Below are 14,522 nucleotides of genomic sequence, written 5' to 3' on the forward strand. Positions count from 1 at the left end.
AGTGCCTTAAATCGTGTGGCAATATCTAGCACCATCTCTATGGATGATCTTCCAAATACCAAGAAGTGTAAAATCTATTGAGAGACTTTGTAAGTAGGTCACAAGAAATCTTGTATTTAAAAAATATATCTAACAAAATGAAACTAGCAAACATGGATTAATCTGTGATCATTTTAAGCATCAGCACACAATTGCTTTGCGAAATAACTCTAAAGTAGTAACAATTGCTACATTTAACATGGTGGTTTAAAACTAAAATGTTGTTATCTGTCAGAAAATGATCTTCGCACAGCTAGGAAATAATATATGACAAAAAGGAAAGTTGTCTTTTAGACTGACAAAAAGATGTAGGTTATTTTCTCAATGATATGGCAATAAGGAAATTTAGGGATTTGGGGCACAACCTATAACCTATATATCATACAGCATATGAACGTATGCAATTGAGTATGCCATATGTTGTTCCTATGCCTTCAGAGTAAGGCAAGCAATGTGAAAGGAAAGCATATACAGAAAATTCAAGATACACTTTTGTAGTCATGGTTTTATTGGCTACTTTCTCTGTATTCTCCACATGTCCCTATACTTGACCCGGCATCTAGTCTGAAATGGTAGACACTCAGTAAACACTTGCCCTGTGTTCGTGTTTGTCATGCCCAGATTGAGATTATACTCTGTCTGACAATGATCTGGATTTTGCATATTTAGACCAGGCTGCTATGTAATGAAACTTGGAAGAGTAAAGAGAATCATTTAAAGATTCTATCCTCTGCCTCTAGCACACACTGTATATTCTGCACAGAACCTTAACTTTCATTCTCTCATTTACAGGCACACACACACAAAAATACCTTACCTCTGTCACAGTTCTCTTCATCACTGCCATCCACACAGTCATGAATTCCATCACACAGCCATCTAATTGGAATACAGTGGGCTTTATTTTTGCACCGAAACTGATCTTCCTTACATTCAGTCACACAGTCCATCTGTTCAAATACAAATGGACACTGCAGTTTTCATTAATGATAATGATACAATCATGGGCAAAATAAACATGCAGCTCGTAATACTAGAGCTTTATTATACTATGGGCTTTCTTTCATTTTGTCTTAATGAATATAACTTCTACAAATGAGAATGAGCTTTAGTATATGGACAGCATGAAAATTCAGGTATTTGCTGAAATGATTGCATTCAATGTACATATCTAACATGTTAAACCATGCTAAGAATCAAGATTCTTTCTCTTTATTTTCATTACATTTGTTTGCCCAAACCTAATTCATGTAATTCAAATATTTTAATTAAACGATATATTTTACCTCATCTGAACCATCAGCACAATCATATTCTCCATTACATTTCAAAGATGCTGAAATACATCCACCACTGGCACATATATATTCACTTGATGAGCAAGTAGGAGAAGCTGAATACAATTATAAATTTGAAATTGAGATAGAGTAAAAATAACAGGTTTTAGAAATAAAAACATAAACACATAAATATATGAATTTATAGATGGTAATAAAAATAGTTTATACTATATAACTATATTTACAATAACTATATTTAATGACTGGTATTACAGATTCATTTAAATTATTTACATAATTTTAGAATTAGTTATAATATTATTACATTATATTAAATATACTTCATGATGTAATAGCCTGTGCAGTAAGAATTTAACTCAATAGTCCATAGAAGGAAAAAAAAAAAAAACCTTGATATCCTTCATCCCTTTGATTTTGAAGTGTTATGTGAGTTTTTTCTTTCACAATTTTAAATTAAATTATTTTAAATTATTGAAGTCTCCAAATACTTTCAAAACTGTAATAATATTTAGCAACCTTTGAGTATGTTAATTCTTACATTCACTGTATAAAGCACAAAGTCAAAATCTCGGCATGGTCTCATAGACCCAATAATATCTATTTGGTTGCATTGACATAAATAAAGTATTTAAATAAGTTCTAAGAATTGTATTGTTTCAGGATTTTAAATATGAATACATGTCTAATTAACAGAGTTAACAGAATGTGCAGTATTCCTTTATGATGCCGAAATTAAGAATAACAAGCAGTTAAATATTATTTACAAGTGTAATATTTGCAAGTTTATAATATTTATAAGTGTATCAGTCACAAGATGTAAATACTACCCAGTCTAATTAATTGACAGAAATTATGATAGCTGCCTTTTTCTATGAGCTTGAGTTGGCTAGGCTTGCATTCAAATGTCTGGGCTTCTGGCCTTATGTTAGACCACTATGTAGTCTCTCATACTTACTTAATGACTTGGTGGTCTGAATTCCTTAGCTCAGGGATACTAAAAAGCTTTTTCCTTGAGTTCAACTCCTTTTAATTGGCAGTGTTTGTCTAGGGATCTGTATTCATAAGGAGTCTAATAACATGTCTGTATTCAGTAAGAAGGAAATCTGTGATCAATTAACAATATGGCCCATGGACATGGTACTGGGGCATAGTAATGTGTGAGCCTTGTACTTGTGATTCTGACCTAGTCTCTCAAGGTAATGTTTTTATGGTCACACATACGTTACAGTACAGTTTTCCACCAGTAATATTTTTCTGTAAGATAATGTAATTAAAATATATAATTAAAATTGAAGTGTTTTAATGAGTATATTTATAGAGACACCTAGCACATAAATTGAGTAGTGTATCTTTTTTCTGGCTTTGCTTTCTAACTTTACTCAAATTTTGGCCCAAGATGTAAATACAAACAACACAATTATGCTTCTTCTTAGCTAGCATCACATTGAAATGATTACATTCTATTTCATAATCACCATTTCCATAACTAAAACCTATCTTTTACTGTACTTTTAATTTCAACAGATTTTACTTTCCTATCTTGGGGAAACAGTTCCAAATGGTATAATAAGATATAGAAACCAGAAAATCAAATTTGGGGAAATTATGCTTGGATTCCATTCATAAGTAATGATCTTATTTTCCAAAACACTTTCAAAGCATATGAAGCACACACTAATTAATTTATCCACAGATTTGCAGACCCTTTCTTAAAAACGGTAAACATATGACATATTTGCCACTGTTTTCTGCATATTGCTGCTTAAATTTAAATTCTATCAAGGTAAAATGTTAACTAAATGAAATATTACTTCAATCCTTTTACCTGGCTCACAGCTTTTCTCATCTTCCCCATATTTGCAGTCTTCATGGCCATCACATTTCCATTTTGCTGGTATACACTGACCACTGGAACACCGGAACTGATCTTTGGAACAACTTGTTTCACAATTTCTCTATGAAAAACAACGGAGATATAATCAAAATTAAAAGTTTAGAAACACTTCTACACACTCAAAAGACAAGAAAACTTATGTACAGAAAACCTGGAACTGATCTTGGAACAACTTGTTTCACAACTTCTCTGTCAAAAACCACAAAGATGTAATTAAAATTGCGTTTTTAGAAAAATGTTTACAAACCGAAAGACTAGACAACTTATGCATAGAAACCCAGAAGTGTAGGAACCATGTCTGCTATATAAAAGTGGCTCAGATGCTAATATGTTAAGCCCGTGACTATACAACAGAATTATAACAATTTTCTACTTTCATTTGTCCCTGTGAGTCATCATAAAACAAAAAATGGATAAAAAAAAATTGTATGGCTTCATCATACTAATTAAGTTACTCTGAGAGTATCATTATTCAGTAGATAGTTATGGGGTAATGGAATTTTAATAATTTTAGGTAATAATGAAGATTATGAGATAATAAAAGAGTTAAAGAATTATTTCTACCTGGCACAATATCCCCAGCCACTCAAGAGGCTGAGGCAGGAGGACTGCTTGAGTCCAGGACTTTGAGGCTGTAGTGAGCGATGATAGGCACACATGAATACCACTGCACTCAAGTCTAGGCAACATAGTGACATCCTGTCTCTAAACACTTTTTTTCAAAAATTATTTCTAAGCAACTACATCCAGTTTATTGGCTTTAGGGAGAAGAAGGCTAAGGATATGGAATGTGAAACAAACAAAAATCCTAAGACAAATCTGTTTTGCATGGGCAAAGCTTCCCCTGGTGTTCTTTCTCCTCTCTCCATCTCTTTTCCTTTGCATCAATCCTTTTACAGTTTAGTTGTTGCAATTCTCCTTCTCCTCTTTTCTGACATTGTTCCCTAAAGAACTGTGAAATGAACTGTCAAAATTTTCATTTCTGCTAGTCCATATACAGATTTTATGTGGAAGTCAAACAAGATAGCAAATTTACCTTTGAGGATCTGTATAGGAGATAAATGAAATGGAGTCACTAGAAATCACCTTCCCTGGGTCTGAACACTCTGGTTGAAGTGGAATACTCCAATGAAGTGTCTCACTGGGATGATGTTTTCTGTTGTTAGGGAATTTCTATTTTTGCCAAAATGTGCTTGTCTGCTTCTTCCACAAAAAGTGTAACAATCTCATGGTTTGTGGAACTCCTAGCAAGTAAAGCATGCTGAACTACTACTTGCTGCTTCTTCCCAGTTTCATCCCCATGTAAGGAAGGAGAGTTCACTTTCTAAATTCCTGAAATTTTCTCTTTGTGATAACAGTTTAAGTAGAAATGGAACTACTTAAGAAAAGGCTTTTTATGTGTAAGGATAATCGGAAATGTGGGATATCTGGAGTAAGCTACATAATAGCAAATGATGTGAAAGACATTAGAGAATGTCATAAGAAAGAGATGTCATATGTTTTATTCACCACTGTATTCTCCATACTATTAGTGCCGGGGACATAGTAAACATTCAGTACAAACTGCTGAGTGAATTAATAAATTAATAAACTAGCAAATATAGAAAACAAATGTAAATTAACATCTCATATAACTTTATCCCAGCTCTACTGGGATAAAGATCATGCCTGTCTGTGAACCAAGTATCTAATACTGTCACATGATTATAATAACTATCCAGTAAACATTTTTAGGAGCAATGAATGATTATCTCTGCAAGTGGGCTCATTTAAGTAAAACAGCTCAATGACCAATGGTACTGTTGTGTCATTTAGCTATATAAAATATTGTTTGGTAAAGTAAGGACTCAAAAGAGATCTATACCTTGAATTAAAGTTTCTTTAATGTATAACTATTTCTCATTCTGCAGTTTTTTTAAATGCCATTTACTACTTGAAGAAAACAGGTCAGTTATACTGTAGAATAGCTCACATTCTGAATTTGACTAATTGCACCCTAAGAATGTTGATACCTTTGCAACCTCCAAAGTGATTAATGAGTTTTTGCTTTTTAAAGTATTGTTGTGAACTCATTGATTTTTATACTGTGTGTGTGTGTGTGTGTGTGTGTGTGTGTGTGTGAATCCCTTACAGTCATTTTTCTTTCTAATGCACAAATTGTCCCTTTTGTCAGTGGAAGTTGCTTTAAGTAAGTTTGTTGTTGTGCACTTTGTACACTCTCTTAATAATCTCAGACGTTAGCAGCTCATCTTGTCAATTTATTTTCTCACACTTAAAATTAGGCATATCTCAAAGGAGTGTTGTCTTTAATTGGAAAATGGTATTTAGAGACCACTTAGTGAATTTCAGGACAGTCATTACCATTGGTTTATAATTGGTTCTAGGACTTTTCACTGGCAGATGTAGAAATCATATATTTTTAGAAAGAGAAAGATTAATCAAGATCTTATACTGATACTTTTGGATTTAATAAGAGAGGATTTTTACTTAACTTTTTGTTTCTACATTTATATCTCCTTTCTCTGAAATTTTGATTCTAATGACATTGACATAAATAAGCATTTGAATCACCCTACATGTTTCAAATTAGCAGAGCCAATATTATTATTAACAATGTCTATGGATGCAGTTTAAGATTTCTTTGTTTTTTTGTTCTTACAACGTATTACGCTAAATGTAGAGGAAAAATATTATAATTTAAAATCACTTTAAATAATCATTTTCTGTGTGTGCCACAGAGATAAATACTTGCTGTACAATTAGATTGAACCATGTTTTTAAACTTCTTCTTTGTTCTTTTGTTATTAACAAGCTAATCATATTATCAGTTCCATTCATACAGAAACTTATCTTCACAATTCTCCCAATTTTTGTTCTTAATGTGAGAGTATTCTGTGTGTAATTCTGCTTTCTAGCCACTTGTTCAGTTTTTTTTTGTCTAGACTGTAAAAAAAAATAGAAATAATCTACCAATAGTGTTAGCTACTTCATTACATATAGACTGCACTAAACATCTATAAATGTAGAGAAAAATGACTTTACTACAATTAATTTCATTTCTTCTGAGCCTTATCATGAAAATGTCTGGATATATGGAGATATATTTAGCCATCAAATCACTATGTCCACCAACTTATGGGATGAGAGACATGGTAATAAGGATATCTACTTTCACATGAATAAGATTTTAAAGAAGTAGTAGTATTTGATTTTGCATATGCACTTTGCATATCTTGTGAATATGATTCAAGATAAATATATAAGCCTTAAGCAATACATCCCCACCTCTTGATGTTTTACGTATTACCCAGATTGGTTCAACATATTAAATAAACAAAACCAAAGCCAAGATATTTTCATGGATGAGTTTAATTAAAATGTGTTTTTCTGCCTTAAAAAAGTTTAATGTAATTTTCAAATGTATGAATGCTAGGTAAATAAGTGGCTGGTAAATGAGTGTAAAAAATGTAACTCTCCTTTGTGTTTAAAAAAAAAATGTTTTGACTTTTATTTTGTGAAGAGCTCCATGACTAGAAGCAGTGTATTTTTCAACTTTTTCTCTTGAGCGACCTTTGCATCCTTGAGACTTAGGTTTTGCTAGCCCTCAGGCGAGAAATTCCATGTGTTTGTTTTCAAAATCCAGGCTGTTGAATGTGGTTATTGTGACTTTTTCAAAATGGTGAGAGAAGGGAGAATTGTCCAGTCCTACAGGGAATGCCTCAGGGCTGGAAGAGACCTAGTTTGCATGAATTCTGTAAACACCAGAGACCTGTAGTATCTCCCACAGAGGCATGAAATCAGTGGATGACTAGGGAATTGGGAACAAACACAGAAACCTCCAGAGCTGCAGCGAAAATCCTCTGGCCAAGTCTATGGTCAGTGGGCGGGCATTCATGAGAGGTGAGTACATATGCTTCTCAACCAGAGCAGTAGAGCTTTAGGGAATCATTGCAATACAGGAGCCATGGTATACACTGAGGAACAGGATCTTTTTGTTGTTGTTGAGGTGGAGTCTCGCTCTGTCGCCATGCTGGAGTGCAGTGGCACGATCTCAGCTCACTGCAATTTCTGGCTCCCAGGTTCAAGCGATTCCCCTCCCTCAGCCTCCCAAGTAGCTGGGACTATAGGCGTGCACCATCATGCCTGGCTAATTTTTTTGTATTTTAGAAGAGACAGGGTTTCACCATGTTGGCCAGGATGGGCTTGTCCTCCTGACCTCGTGATCCACCGCCTCGGCCTCCCAAAGTGCTGGGATTACAGGCGTAAGCCACCATGCCTGGCTACAGCTCTTTTTTCGTTCACTTCTGACTCGACTTGATTGCGCAAACCTTGTGTTTCTGATATTATCCATGTGAAATCACTGATACTGGGATATGAGAGCTTGGGGTCCTTTTAGATTTGATTGAGAAAAATATATATAATCATATGTTGTTTATTTTTAAAGCATCATGGAGTAATTAATATCTGAAACATAAGGACATAAATGCATAAATAACAAATTGTATGAAGTATTATAAATGTTAGCACAAACTAAGTTTACAGAATTATCCAGAGGATTTGTAAACTTTTTCACTTAAAGCTGTGTGTACATAGGCCTTATTATAAATGGATTGTGATTCATCACCAAAGCAAAGCTCAACCTGTGGTTTCATAAAAATTGATGACCCACATCGATGTCTGTAAGACTATATCTATTGAAGAAAGAGACTGGGGAGAAGAAACTGTTTAAAATGCATAAAAATATTAGTCTTGACTATAAATACTGCAGCAAATTTATGAACTAATTCACAGATGGCAGGGGCATCAGCTATAGGGAATAGGGTTTCCAAACATCCTATTCCTACAACCCAGCTATTCACCAGTTGAGGTAAAACAGACTATAAAATTAACTGTCAACAGCAGCACAAGAGCTATTCCCTGTGCTGGGGATGTGGAGCACAGCACATTGATATAATACTTATCTCAATGTGTCAGGAGCAAAGTATTTCTGAGCTGTCCTTGCCGCACTTATTGGACTGAATAATAATAATTACAAATGTGGTTCTAAAGCGCTGCTTTTTGATTTTGCAAAGATGCCTACCTCATCAGAGCCATCTGCACAGTCAAAATCTCCATCACACCAAAACCTTGAAGAAACACAGTCCCCATTGGCACAGAGGAAATCTTTCAATGTACATGTCTGTGGCTCTGGGGATAAAAAAACAGCACAGGGTTATTCTATTATATGTAAGTGCATTGTAAAATTTATATGACATATGACATGAGGTAGCATTAAAGAAAAAAAAAGAGGTTAGTCAGACAGAACCAATATATTGTTTAGGAAAAATCTCATGAAGCATCTATGGTACATAATATAATAATTTTTCCAATTTATTTTTAAAGTCATAAGTACAAAATGACATTACAAAAACAAGTTGGAACATAGGACAAAAGATAAATGGTCTACTGTTTAATAAAAATAAGCCTGAAAATGTACCTATTGTCATACTGTAACAATGATCTTTTTTAGTTGCTGGAGTTCTATGTCATTTTATGTATTTACTTTAAGTAAGTATGACATTTTGTGACTCTCTGTACCCATTGGACTGTTTATTATTAACTGGGCAGTGAGTCTAGCCTTTGTATTTGACTTTATATTATGTATTCTAAAAACATTCTAATTATTCAATTTTGTCCCCAGAAAATCTGGAGTTCCTGGAACAAGAACAGTATATAGGGATAATATTACACAAAGCTAGTTTGTAAGATTCATCTTTAAAAACTGCACATTTGTTTATGCCATTGTTTATTGTGCCCTATATCACTTGCCTGTCAATTTAGATAATTTAGCAGTTATTGATTTAATTATGCTGTCCCATATTCCACATAGGGCACAAGCCACATAGTAATGACTTACAACTTGGCTTAATTCCTATTGGAATATGTTTCATCTGGAAAATGAAGTAGGATTTCAGAAATTCGTTCATGCAAGTAATCAATATGACTGCTGGATATCATCTCTTGTTTTGTTTTTGTTCTCTAAACAGGACTGATATCTTACATGATGAAAGACCTCTTCGTGTTTTCTCTGTTCATTCCTTGTATTTGCAGCTGTATCACACATAATAATATTCTTACTGGGTCAAGAAGCAATAACTAACAGACATTAAGGAATATCCATATGATGCCTGATTTTCTGCACAAAGATTGTGAGTAAATCAGTCTGCATTTGGATTTTGCTCTACACAATCCCTTGGTTTCTACATATAGAGTAACATCTTGATGGTTTGGTATCATGAGGGCTCCTACATTTCTATATAAAGAAACCCTTTCAGGGCAAGGCACGGTGGCTCACGCCTGTAATCTCAGCACTTGGGAGGCCGAGGCGGGCAGATCAGTTGAGGTCAGGAGTTCAAGGCCAGCCTGGTCAACATGGCAAAAACCTGTCTCTACTAAAAATACAAAAATTAGCCTGCCTTGGTGGCAGGCGCCTGTAATCCCAGCTACTTGGGAGGCTGAGGTGGGATAATTACTTGAATCTGGGAGACAGAGGCTGCAGTGAGCTGAGATCATGCCACTGCATTCCAGCCTGGGCGACAAAGCAAGACTGTGCTTCGAAAAAAAAAAAAAAGAAAAAAAGAAAAGAAACCCTTCAGAACATTGGATGTGAAGAACTATAGAAAAAGTAATGTGTGTCAGCAAGCATTTCGTTCTACTCTGCTACTTAGTTTAGTTTAAAACAAGACCTTCACGGTATAAGACAAGGTGCCATTTGATAGAATGGGAAAATGCCCTTAAGTGGATAATCTTCTCATGTTCCTACACGCCTTTGTTTAGTAAATGTGACAATAGAAATTTCCCTTTTTGTTTATATAAGGTATTCACATAGATTATGTTTTAATCTTAAAAATAACAATTAATACTAATATTTATTATAACTAATAATAATTACCATCTACCGATTGCTTATTTGTTGTCAGGTGCTAGGTAAAGTTAATGCAAAGTACTTGAATTAACTCACCAGTGAATTTTTGTAACAACTCTCTAAGGAACGTGCTATACTTGCACCCTGTTTTAGACGCGTAAATTGAGGCACAGAGATAAGTAACATACTTCAAATCACCGAGCGTACAGAAGAGCTATTAATTGAACTTGAATCAAGACAACCGGATACCAGGGCCTGTACTTTTTCCTAGTAGGCTGTATCATTGCTTCCCATACAATTGAGGAAAAAATAAGTGTCCACATATTACAGAGATTAACATTAAAGCCCTGGGAAGCCAAGTTACTTATCTAAGGTACATGGCTAGCAATATCTATTTTATTAATAATAACAAGAAGAAACTCATTTGCTGTTATCACCATTCCATACTGAAGCCATTTCGCCCTCCTGGTTGCAGACACATGCAGTTTTATTCTTAGAGGAAAGCAATTATAGTGAAATATGTTCAATTTATTTAACAATGGAAAATAACAGCCCAAAATTTTTTCATGAAAAGAATAAAGAAAGAGTAAATTTAAAACGTGTCGTGCTTACATGTTTAAAAACAGCAGAAGAAACATCTAATTTCATAGAATTGGGAGTTGTAGAATGGGACTAATTCTTCCTCTGATGTTCTAATTTGCCTTTATCCTATTTAAAAGTAAGTGTGCTCATCATGTGCTACACAGCAAAGGCTTCACAGGCCTTGACACACTTTGCTATACAAAGGGTTGAAAGTTGTTGATGTAGGTTAAAAAAAGTTATCAAGCCAGTAGTTGAAAGCATTTGCCCAAGAGTTCCACAGAATGCTCGTTTTCTAGAGACTTTGTCCTAACATTATTAATTATTCTGCTTCAAAATGGCAGTAGAGAGGCTGAGAGATTTGCTGGGAAAAGCTTTTCCAGGGAAAGTGGAAATTCTGCATGTTTCTATCACGTTTTTAAAAATGCCAGCAAATCTACTTCTGAATAATAATCATGAATTATTTATACATGTACAAATACCATCAAGGAATAGGGTACCAAGTCTATTTCTAACCATCATTCATATACCTCAGAATCTTTTGCCACTAGATAGCTCAAAAAGAAACTCTCTCTTCAGGAAAATGTAATTTAGTTATCACGGAAAGCCCTAAGGAATTTTTCCTTATTGCTTATCTTATTAAGATCCTTATTAAGATCAAAGGATCTTATTTGGATAAAATAAAAGACCAATTTTCAGACTTTTTCATGATACTATTTTTCTTGTGAAAGAGAACAATAACAAAAACAACATGACTGTAGTAAAAGCTAACCCATCTGAAAAAAAAAAAATTGAATGTGACATTTTCCCCCGTATTTCCAAAATGCTATATTCATGCTAATTTTCTCTGATATTGCCTATATCCCTGGACCAAGAGTAGATGGGGAACTCTACATGGGAACAATTAACCAGGTTTTCCATAAACCTCATCTAGACAAGCCAGATTGGCAACCAAGAAGCTTTTGCAGGGTATGTTTTGCATGTTTCAGAAGGCTAATTGGGATTCTTCAATAAGAATAAAATATAAAGGGCTGAGTGTGGTGGCTCATGCCTGTAATCCCAACATTTTGGGAGGTTGAGGTGGGCAGATAACCTGAGGTCAGGAGTTCGAGATCAGTCAGGCCAACATGGTGAAAACCCCCTGCACGAAAAATACAAAAATTAGCTGGGCACTGTCGTGCGCACCTGTAATCCCAGCTACTTGGGGGGCTGAGGCAGGAGAATCACTTGCACCCAGGAGACGGAGGTTGCAGTGAGTCAAGATTGCGCCACTACATTCCAGCCTGGGCAACGAAGTGAGGCTCCCTTTCAAAAAAAAAAAAAGAGGAGAAAAGAACAAAATACAGGGGCATCATGTAGACTGATCATTTCTTTCAATACTGATGGAGGTAAAAACATACAACCACAGAACTGAAAAGAGCTTTGGAATTCAGCTTACACAAAACTGTAGAAAATTATGTTCAGGAAATAAAAGTGGCTTTCAAAACCATAGAGTTAATGGCAGAGCAGAAAGACTTTTGGACTTCAGTTTCTCTACTATCTTAAAAACTCTTAGTGATAAGTTCAAAAGTTATATGAATGTCGATGTTAGCATTTGACAAGAATTTTTAGAATACAATTAGTATAACTTATACTCTATACAAATAATCTTCTGATAGAAATTCAGTGTGAAAGTACTAGAAATTCAAATAAGGCAGAAGCAGCTTGTCTCTATGTAAACCTTAATTTTTAATTACTTGTTATTTTAAAATCCATTGGATTTTTAGTTACTTCTTAATAATGTAAGGCTATAAAGTAATTTATTTCATAAATCAGTAACTTAGATGGCATATATGACATATTTTATTTTTTGTTGATAAAGATATTATAGATATGTTGAGATTTCTCAATTATTTCCAAACCTCTGATCCGGATTACAAAATAACTCCAATGACAATGAGATTTTCTTGTTTTGAAGAGCAGAAATAATTGTTGAAGCAAAGTGTCTCTGCTGAACACTTAATGAGGGAAATGATAAACAGAGGATGATAAAATGACAATGAACTAATTATCCTATGTATATATAAAAATATAGAAAGCATATTAAATTTAAAATGTAGTTGGCAGTTAATTGCCCCACTACTATTTGAACTCTTCCCATATCTATCACTGGACTATCTCCAACACAATTTAAAAAGTAAATGCATGAAATCAGATTCATAAACAAAGAAGTCCAAAAGTGACTTTAAATTACGTTGCTGTTATTTTTCAACTACAGTTATGTGTTACATAATAACATTTCCAACAACATACAGTGGTGGTGCCATAAATTATAATATTTTTACTGTACTTTTTAAATGTTGATAGGGAAATACATACCATGGTGTTACAATTCCCTATAGTATTCAGTACAGTAACATGCTGTATAGGTTTTTAGCCTACAAGCAATTAGCTGAACCATATAGTTTAGGTGTCTAGTAGTCTGTACCATCTATGTTTGTGTAAGTACACTTGATGTCGTTCACACAATGACAAAATTGCCTAGTGACAAATTTCTCAAAATGTATCCCCACTGTTAAGCAACACATGGTGATACAGGTTGATTTATATGTCTGTGATATGTTTCACTACTTAATAATAGCTACAATAACTGCCAAATGTAAATCAAAGTTCATAACATTGATCAATAATATTTAGAAAATAGGACAACATATACCACAGCCCTAATGTATTAGGACAGTGATGTGCATCTGTGTGTGTGTGTGTGTGTTTACAATTATTTTCATAGATAACAATTGCAAATATCTTGATAGATTTTAGTACAGCAATAGTATTTTTTTTCTAAGGCTTGTTTCTATATGACTAATATTTTGGTGCTCCCCAAAGATATAATTGAATTCTTTTCTCGTTCTTTATTGATTAAATTTCTGCCTGTGTAGAACGACTGGCATTGTCAATGTTGAAACCTTCCCATTTTTCTGGCCTATTCAAAATAGTATCTTCAAGCCCTATTCAATTATCTAGATCCCTGGATCCATCCTCTTACATGTTCAAAACATGTTAATATACTTTGATATTTGCCCTAACATACTCTGACATTCCTCTTACATGTGTAAAATGTAAACGTACTCTTATACTTGTCCCGTATATGCCTACTACTCTTCCATATTACAACTGTAAAATACTTCATTCTTGTTCACTGTCATCTCTCCTCTGCAACTTCATCAATATTACATGTCTTAGTCGACAAGCTCAGAGTGAACAGAAACTAAAAGAGAACCACACATAATTGGGTATTTTATACTGGAATGCTTGATATTGCAACCACTTCCCCTGCTTTTTCTTAAGGGCACTGTGGCTACAGTGATTTATCACTGAGTTTCCACAGTGACAAGTGAGAGTCAATGTTCTTTCTCGTTGCTTTCTTGTGCCAAAGGCTGACTTTTAGATGTCAGTACAATGATACTCAGCTGCTTAGAAAACCGCAGCAGACTCAGAAGCAGGCGAGCCCTTCCTTCTTCTCCTGCTTTTCTTACTATAGCAGTAGGCTAGCTTCTCACATAGATTCAACCACACCATGAAAAACATTCTCCAAGACATGTCTACAGAGTTGGCCTCTCATCCACCTTCTTCTGCTTTCAACATCCTTCCATTATAAGGCATTTGCTCTCAGTTACCTCATAGATGATTAACACCAAATATATCAAAAAAAAAAGCTAAGTAGATAAGTTCTGTTTCATAAATAAGCAGAAAGTATATGCATAATTGTGGGATTTTTTGTATTTATGCTTCTATCCCTACCAGCTCCACCCCGTCAGAATTTTAT

General features: G+C 34.3%; 1 protein-coding gene across 1 annotated transcript in view; it reads right to left on the reverse strand.

Moving 5' to 3' along the window:
* LRP1B (LDL receptor related protein 1B) overlaps positions 1-14,522 on the reverse strand; it is a 1,946,873-nt gene that overhangs the window by 141,477 nt on the left and 1,790,874 nt on the right. The window contains exons 71-74 of the mRNA XM_063790432.1: positions 8,315-8,421; positions 3,166-3,295; positions 1,326-1,432; positions 857-989 (exon numbers count right to left, since the gene is read on the reverse strand). Of these exons, the coding sequence (XP_063646502.1) occupies positions 857-989; positions 1,326-1,432; positions 3,166-3,295; positions 8,315-8,421 (477 nt within the window). The remainder of the gene's footprint in view (positions 1-856; positions 990-1,325; positions 1,433-3,165; positions 3,296-8,314; positions 8,422-14,522) is intronic.

Source organism: Pan troglodytes, chromosome 13 (genome assembly GCF_028858775.2).
Source record: "Pan troglodytes isolate AG18354 chromosome 13, NHGRI_mPanTro3-v2.0_pri, whole genome shotgun sequence".
NCBI classification, from domain to species: domain Eukaryota; kingdom Metazoa; phylum Chordata; class Mammalia; order Primates; family Hominidae; genus Pan; species Pan troglodytes.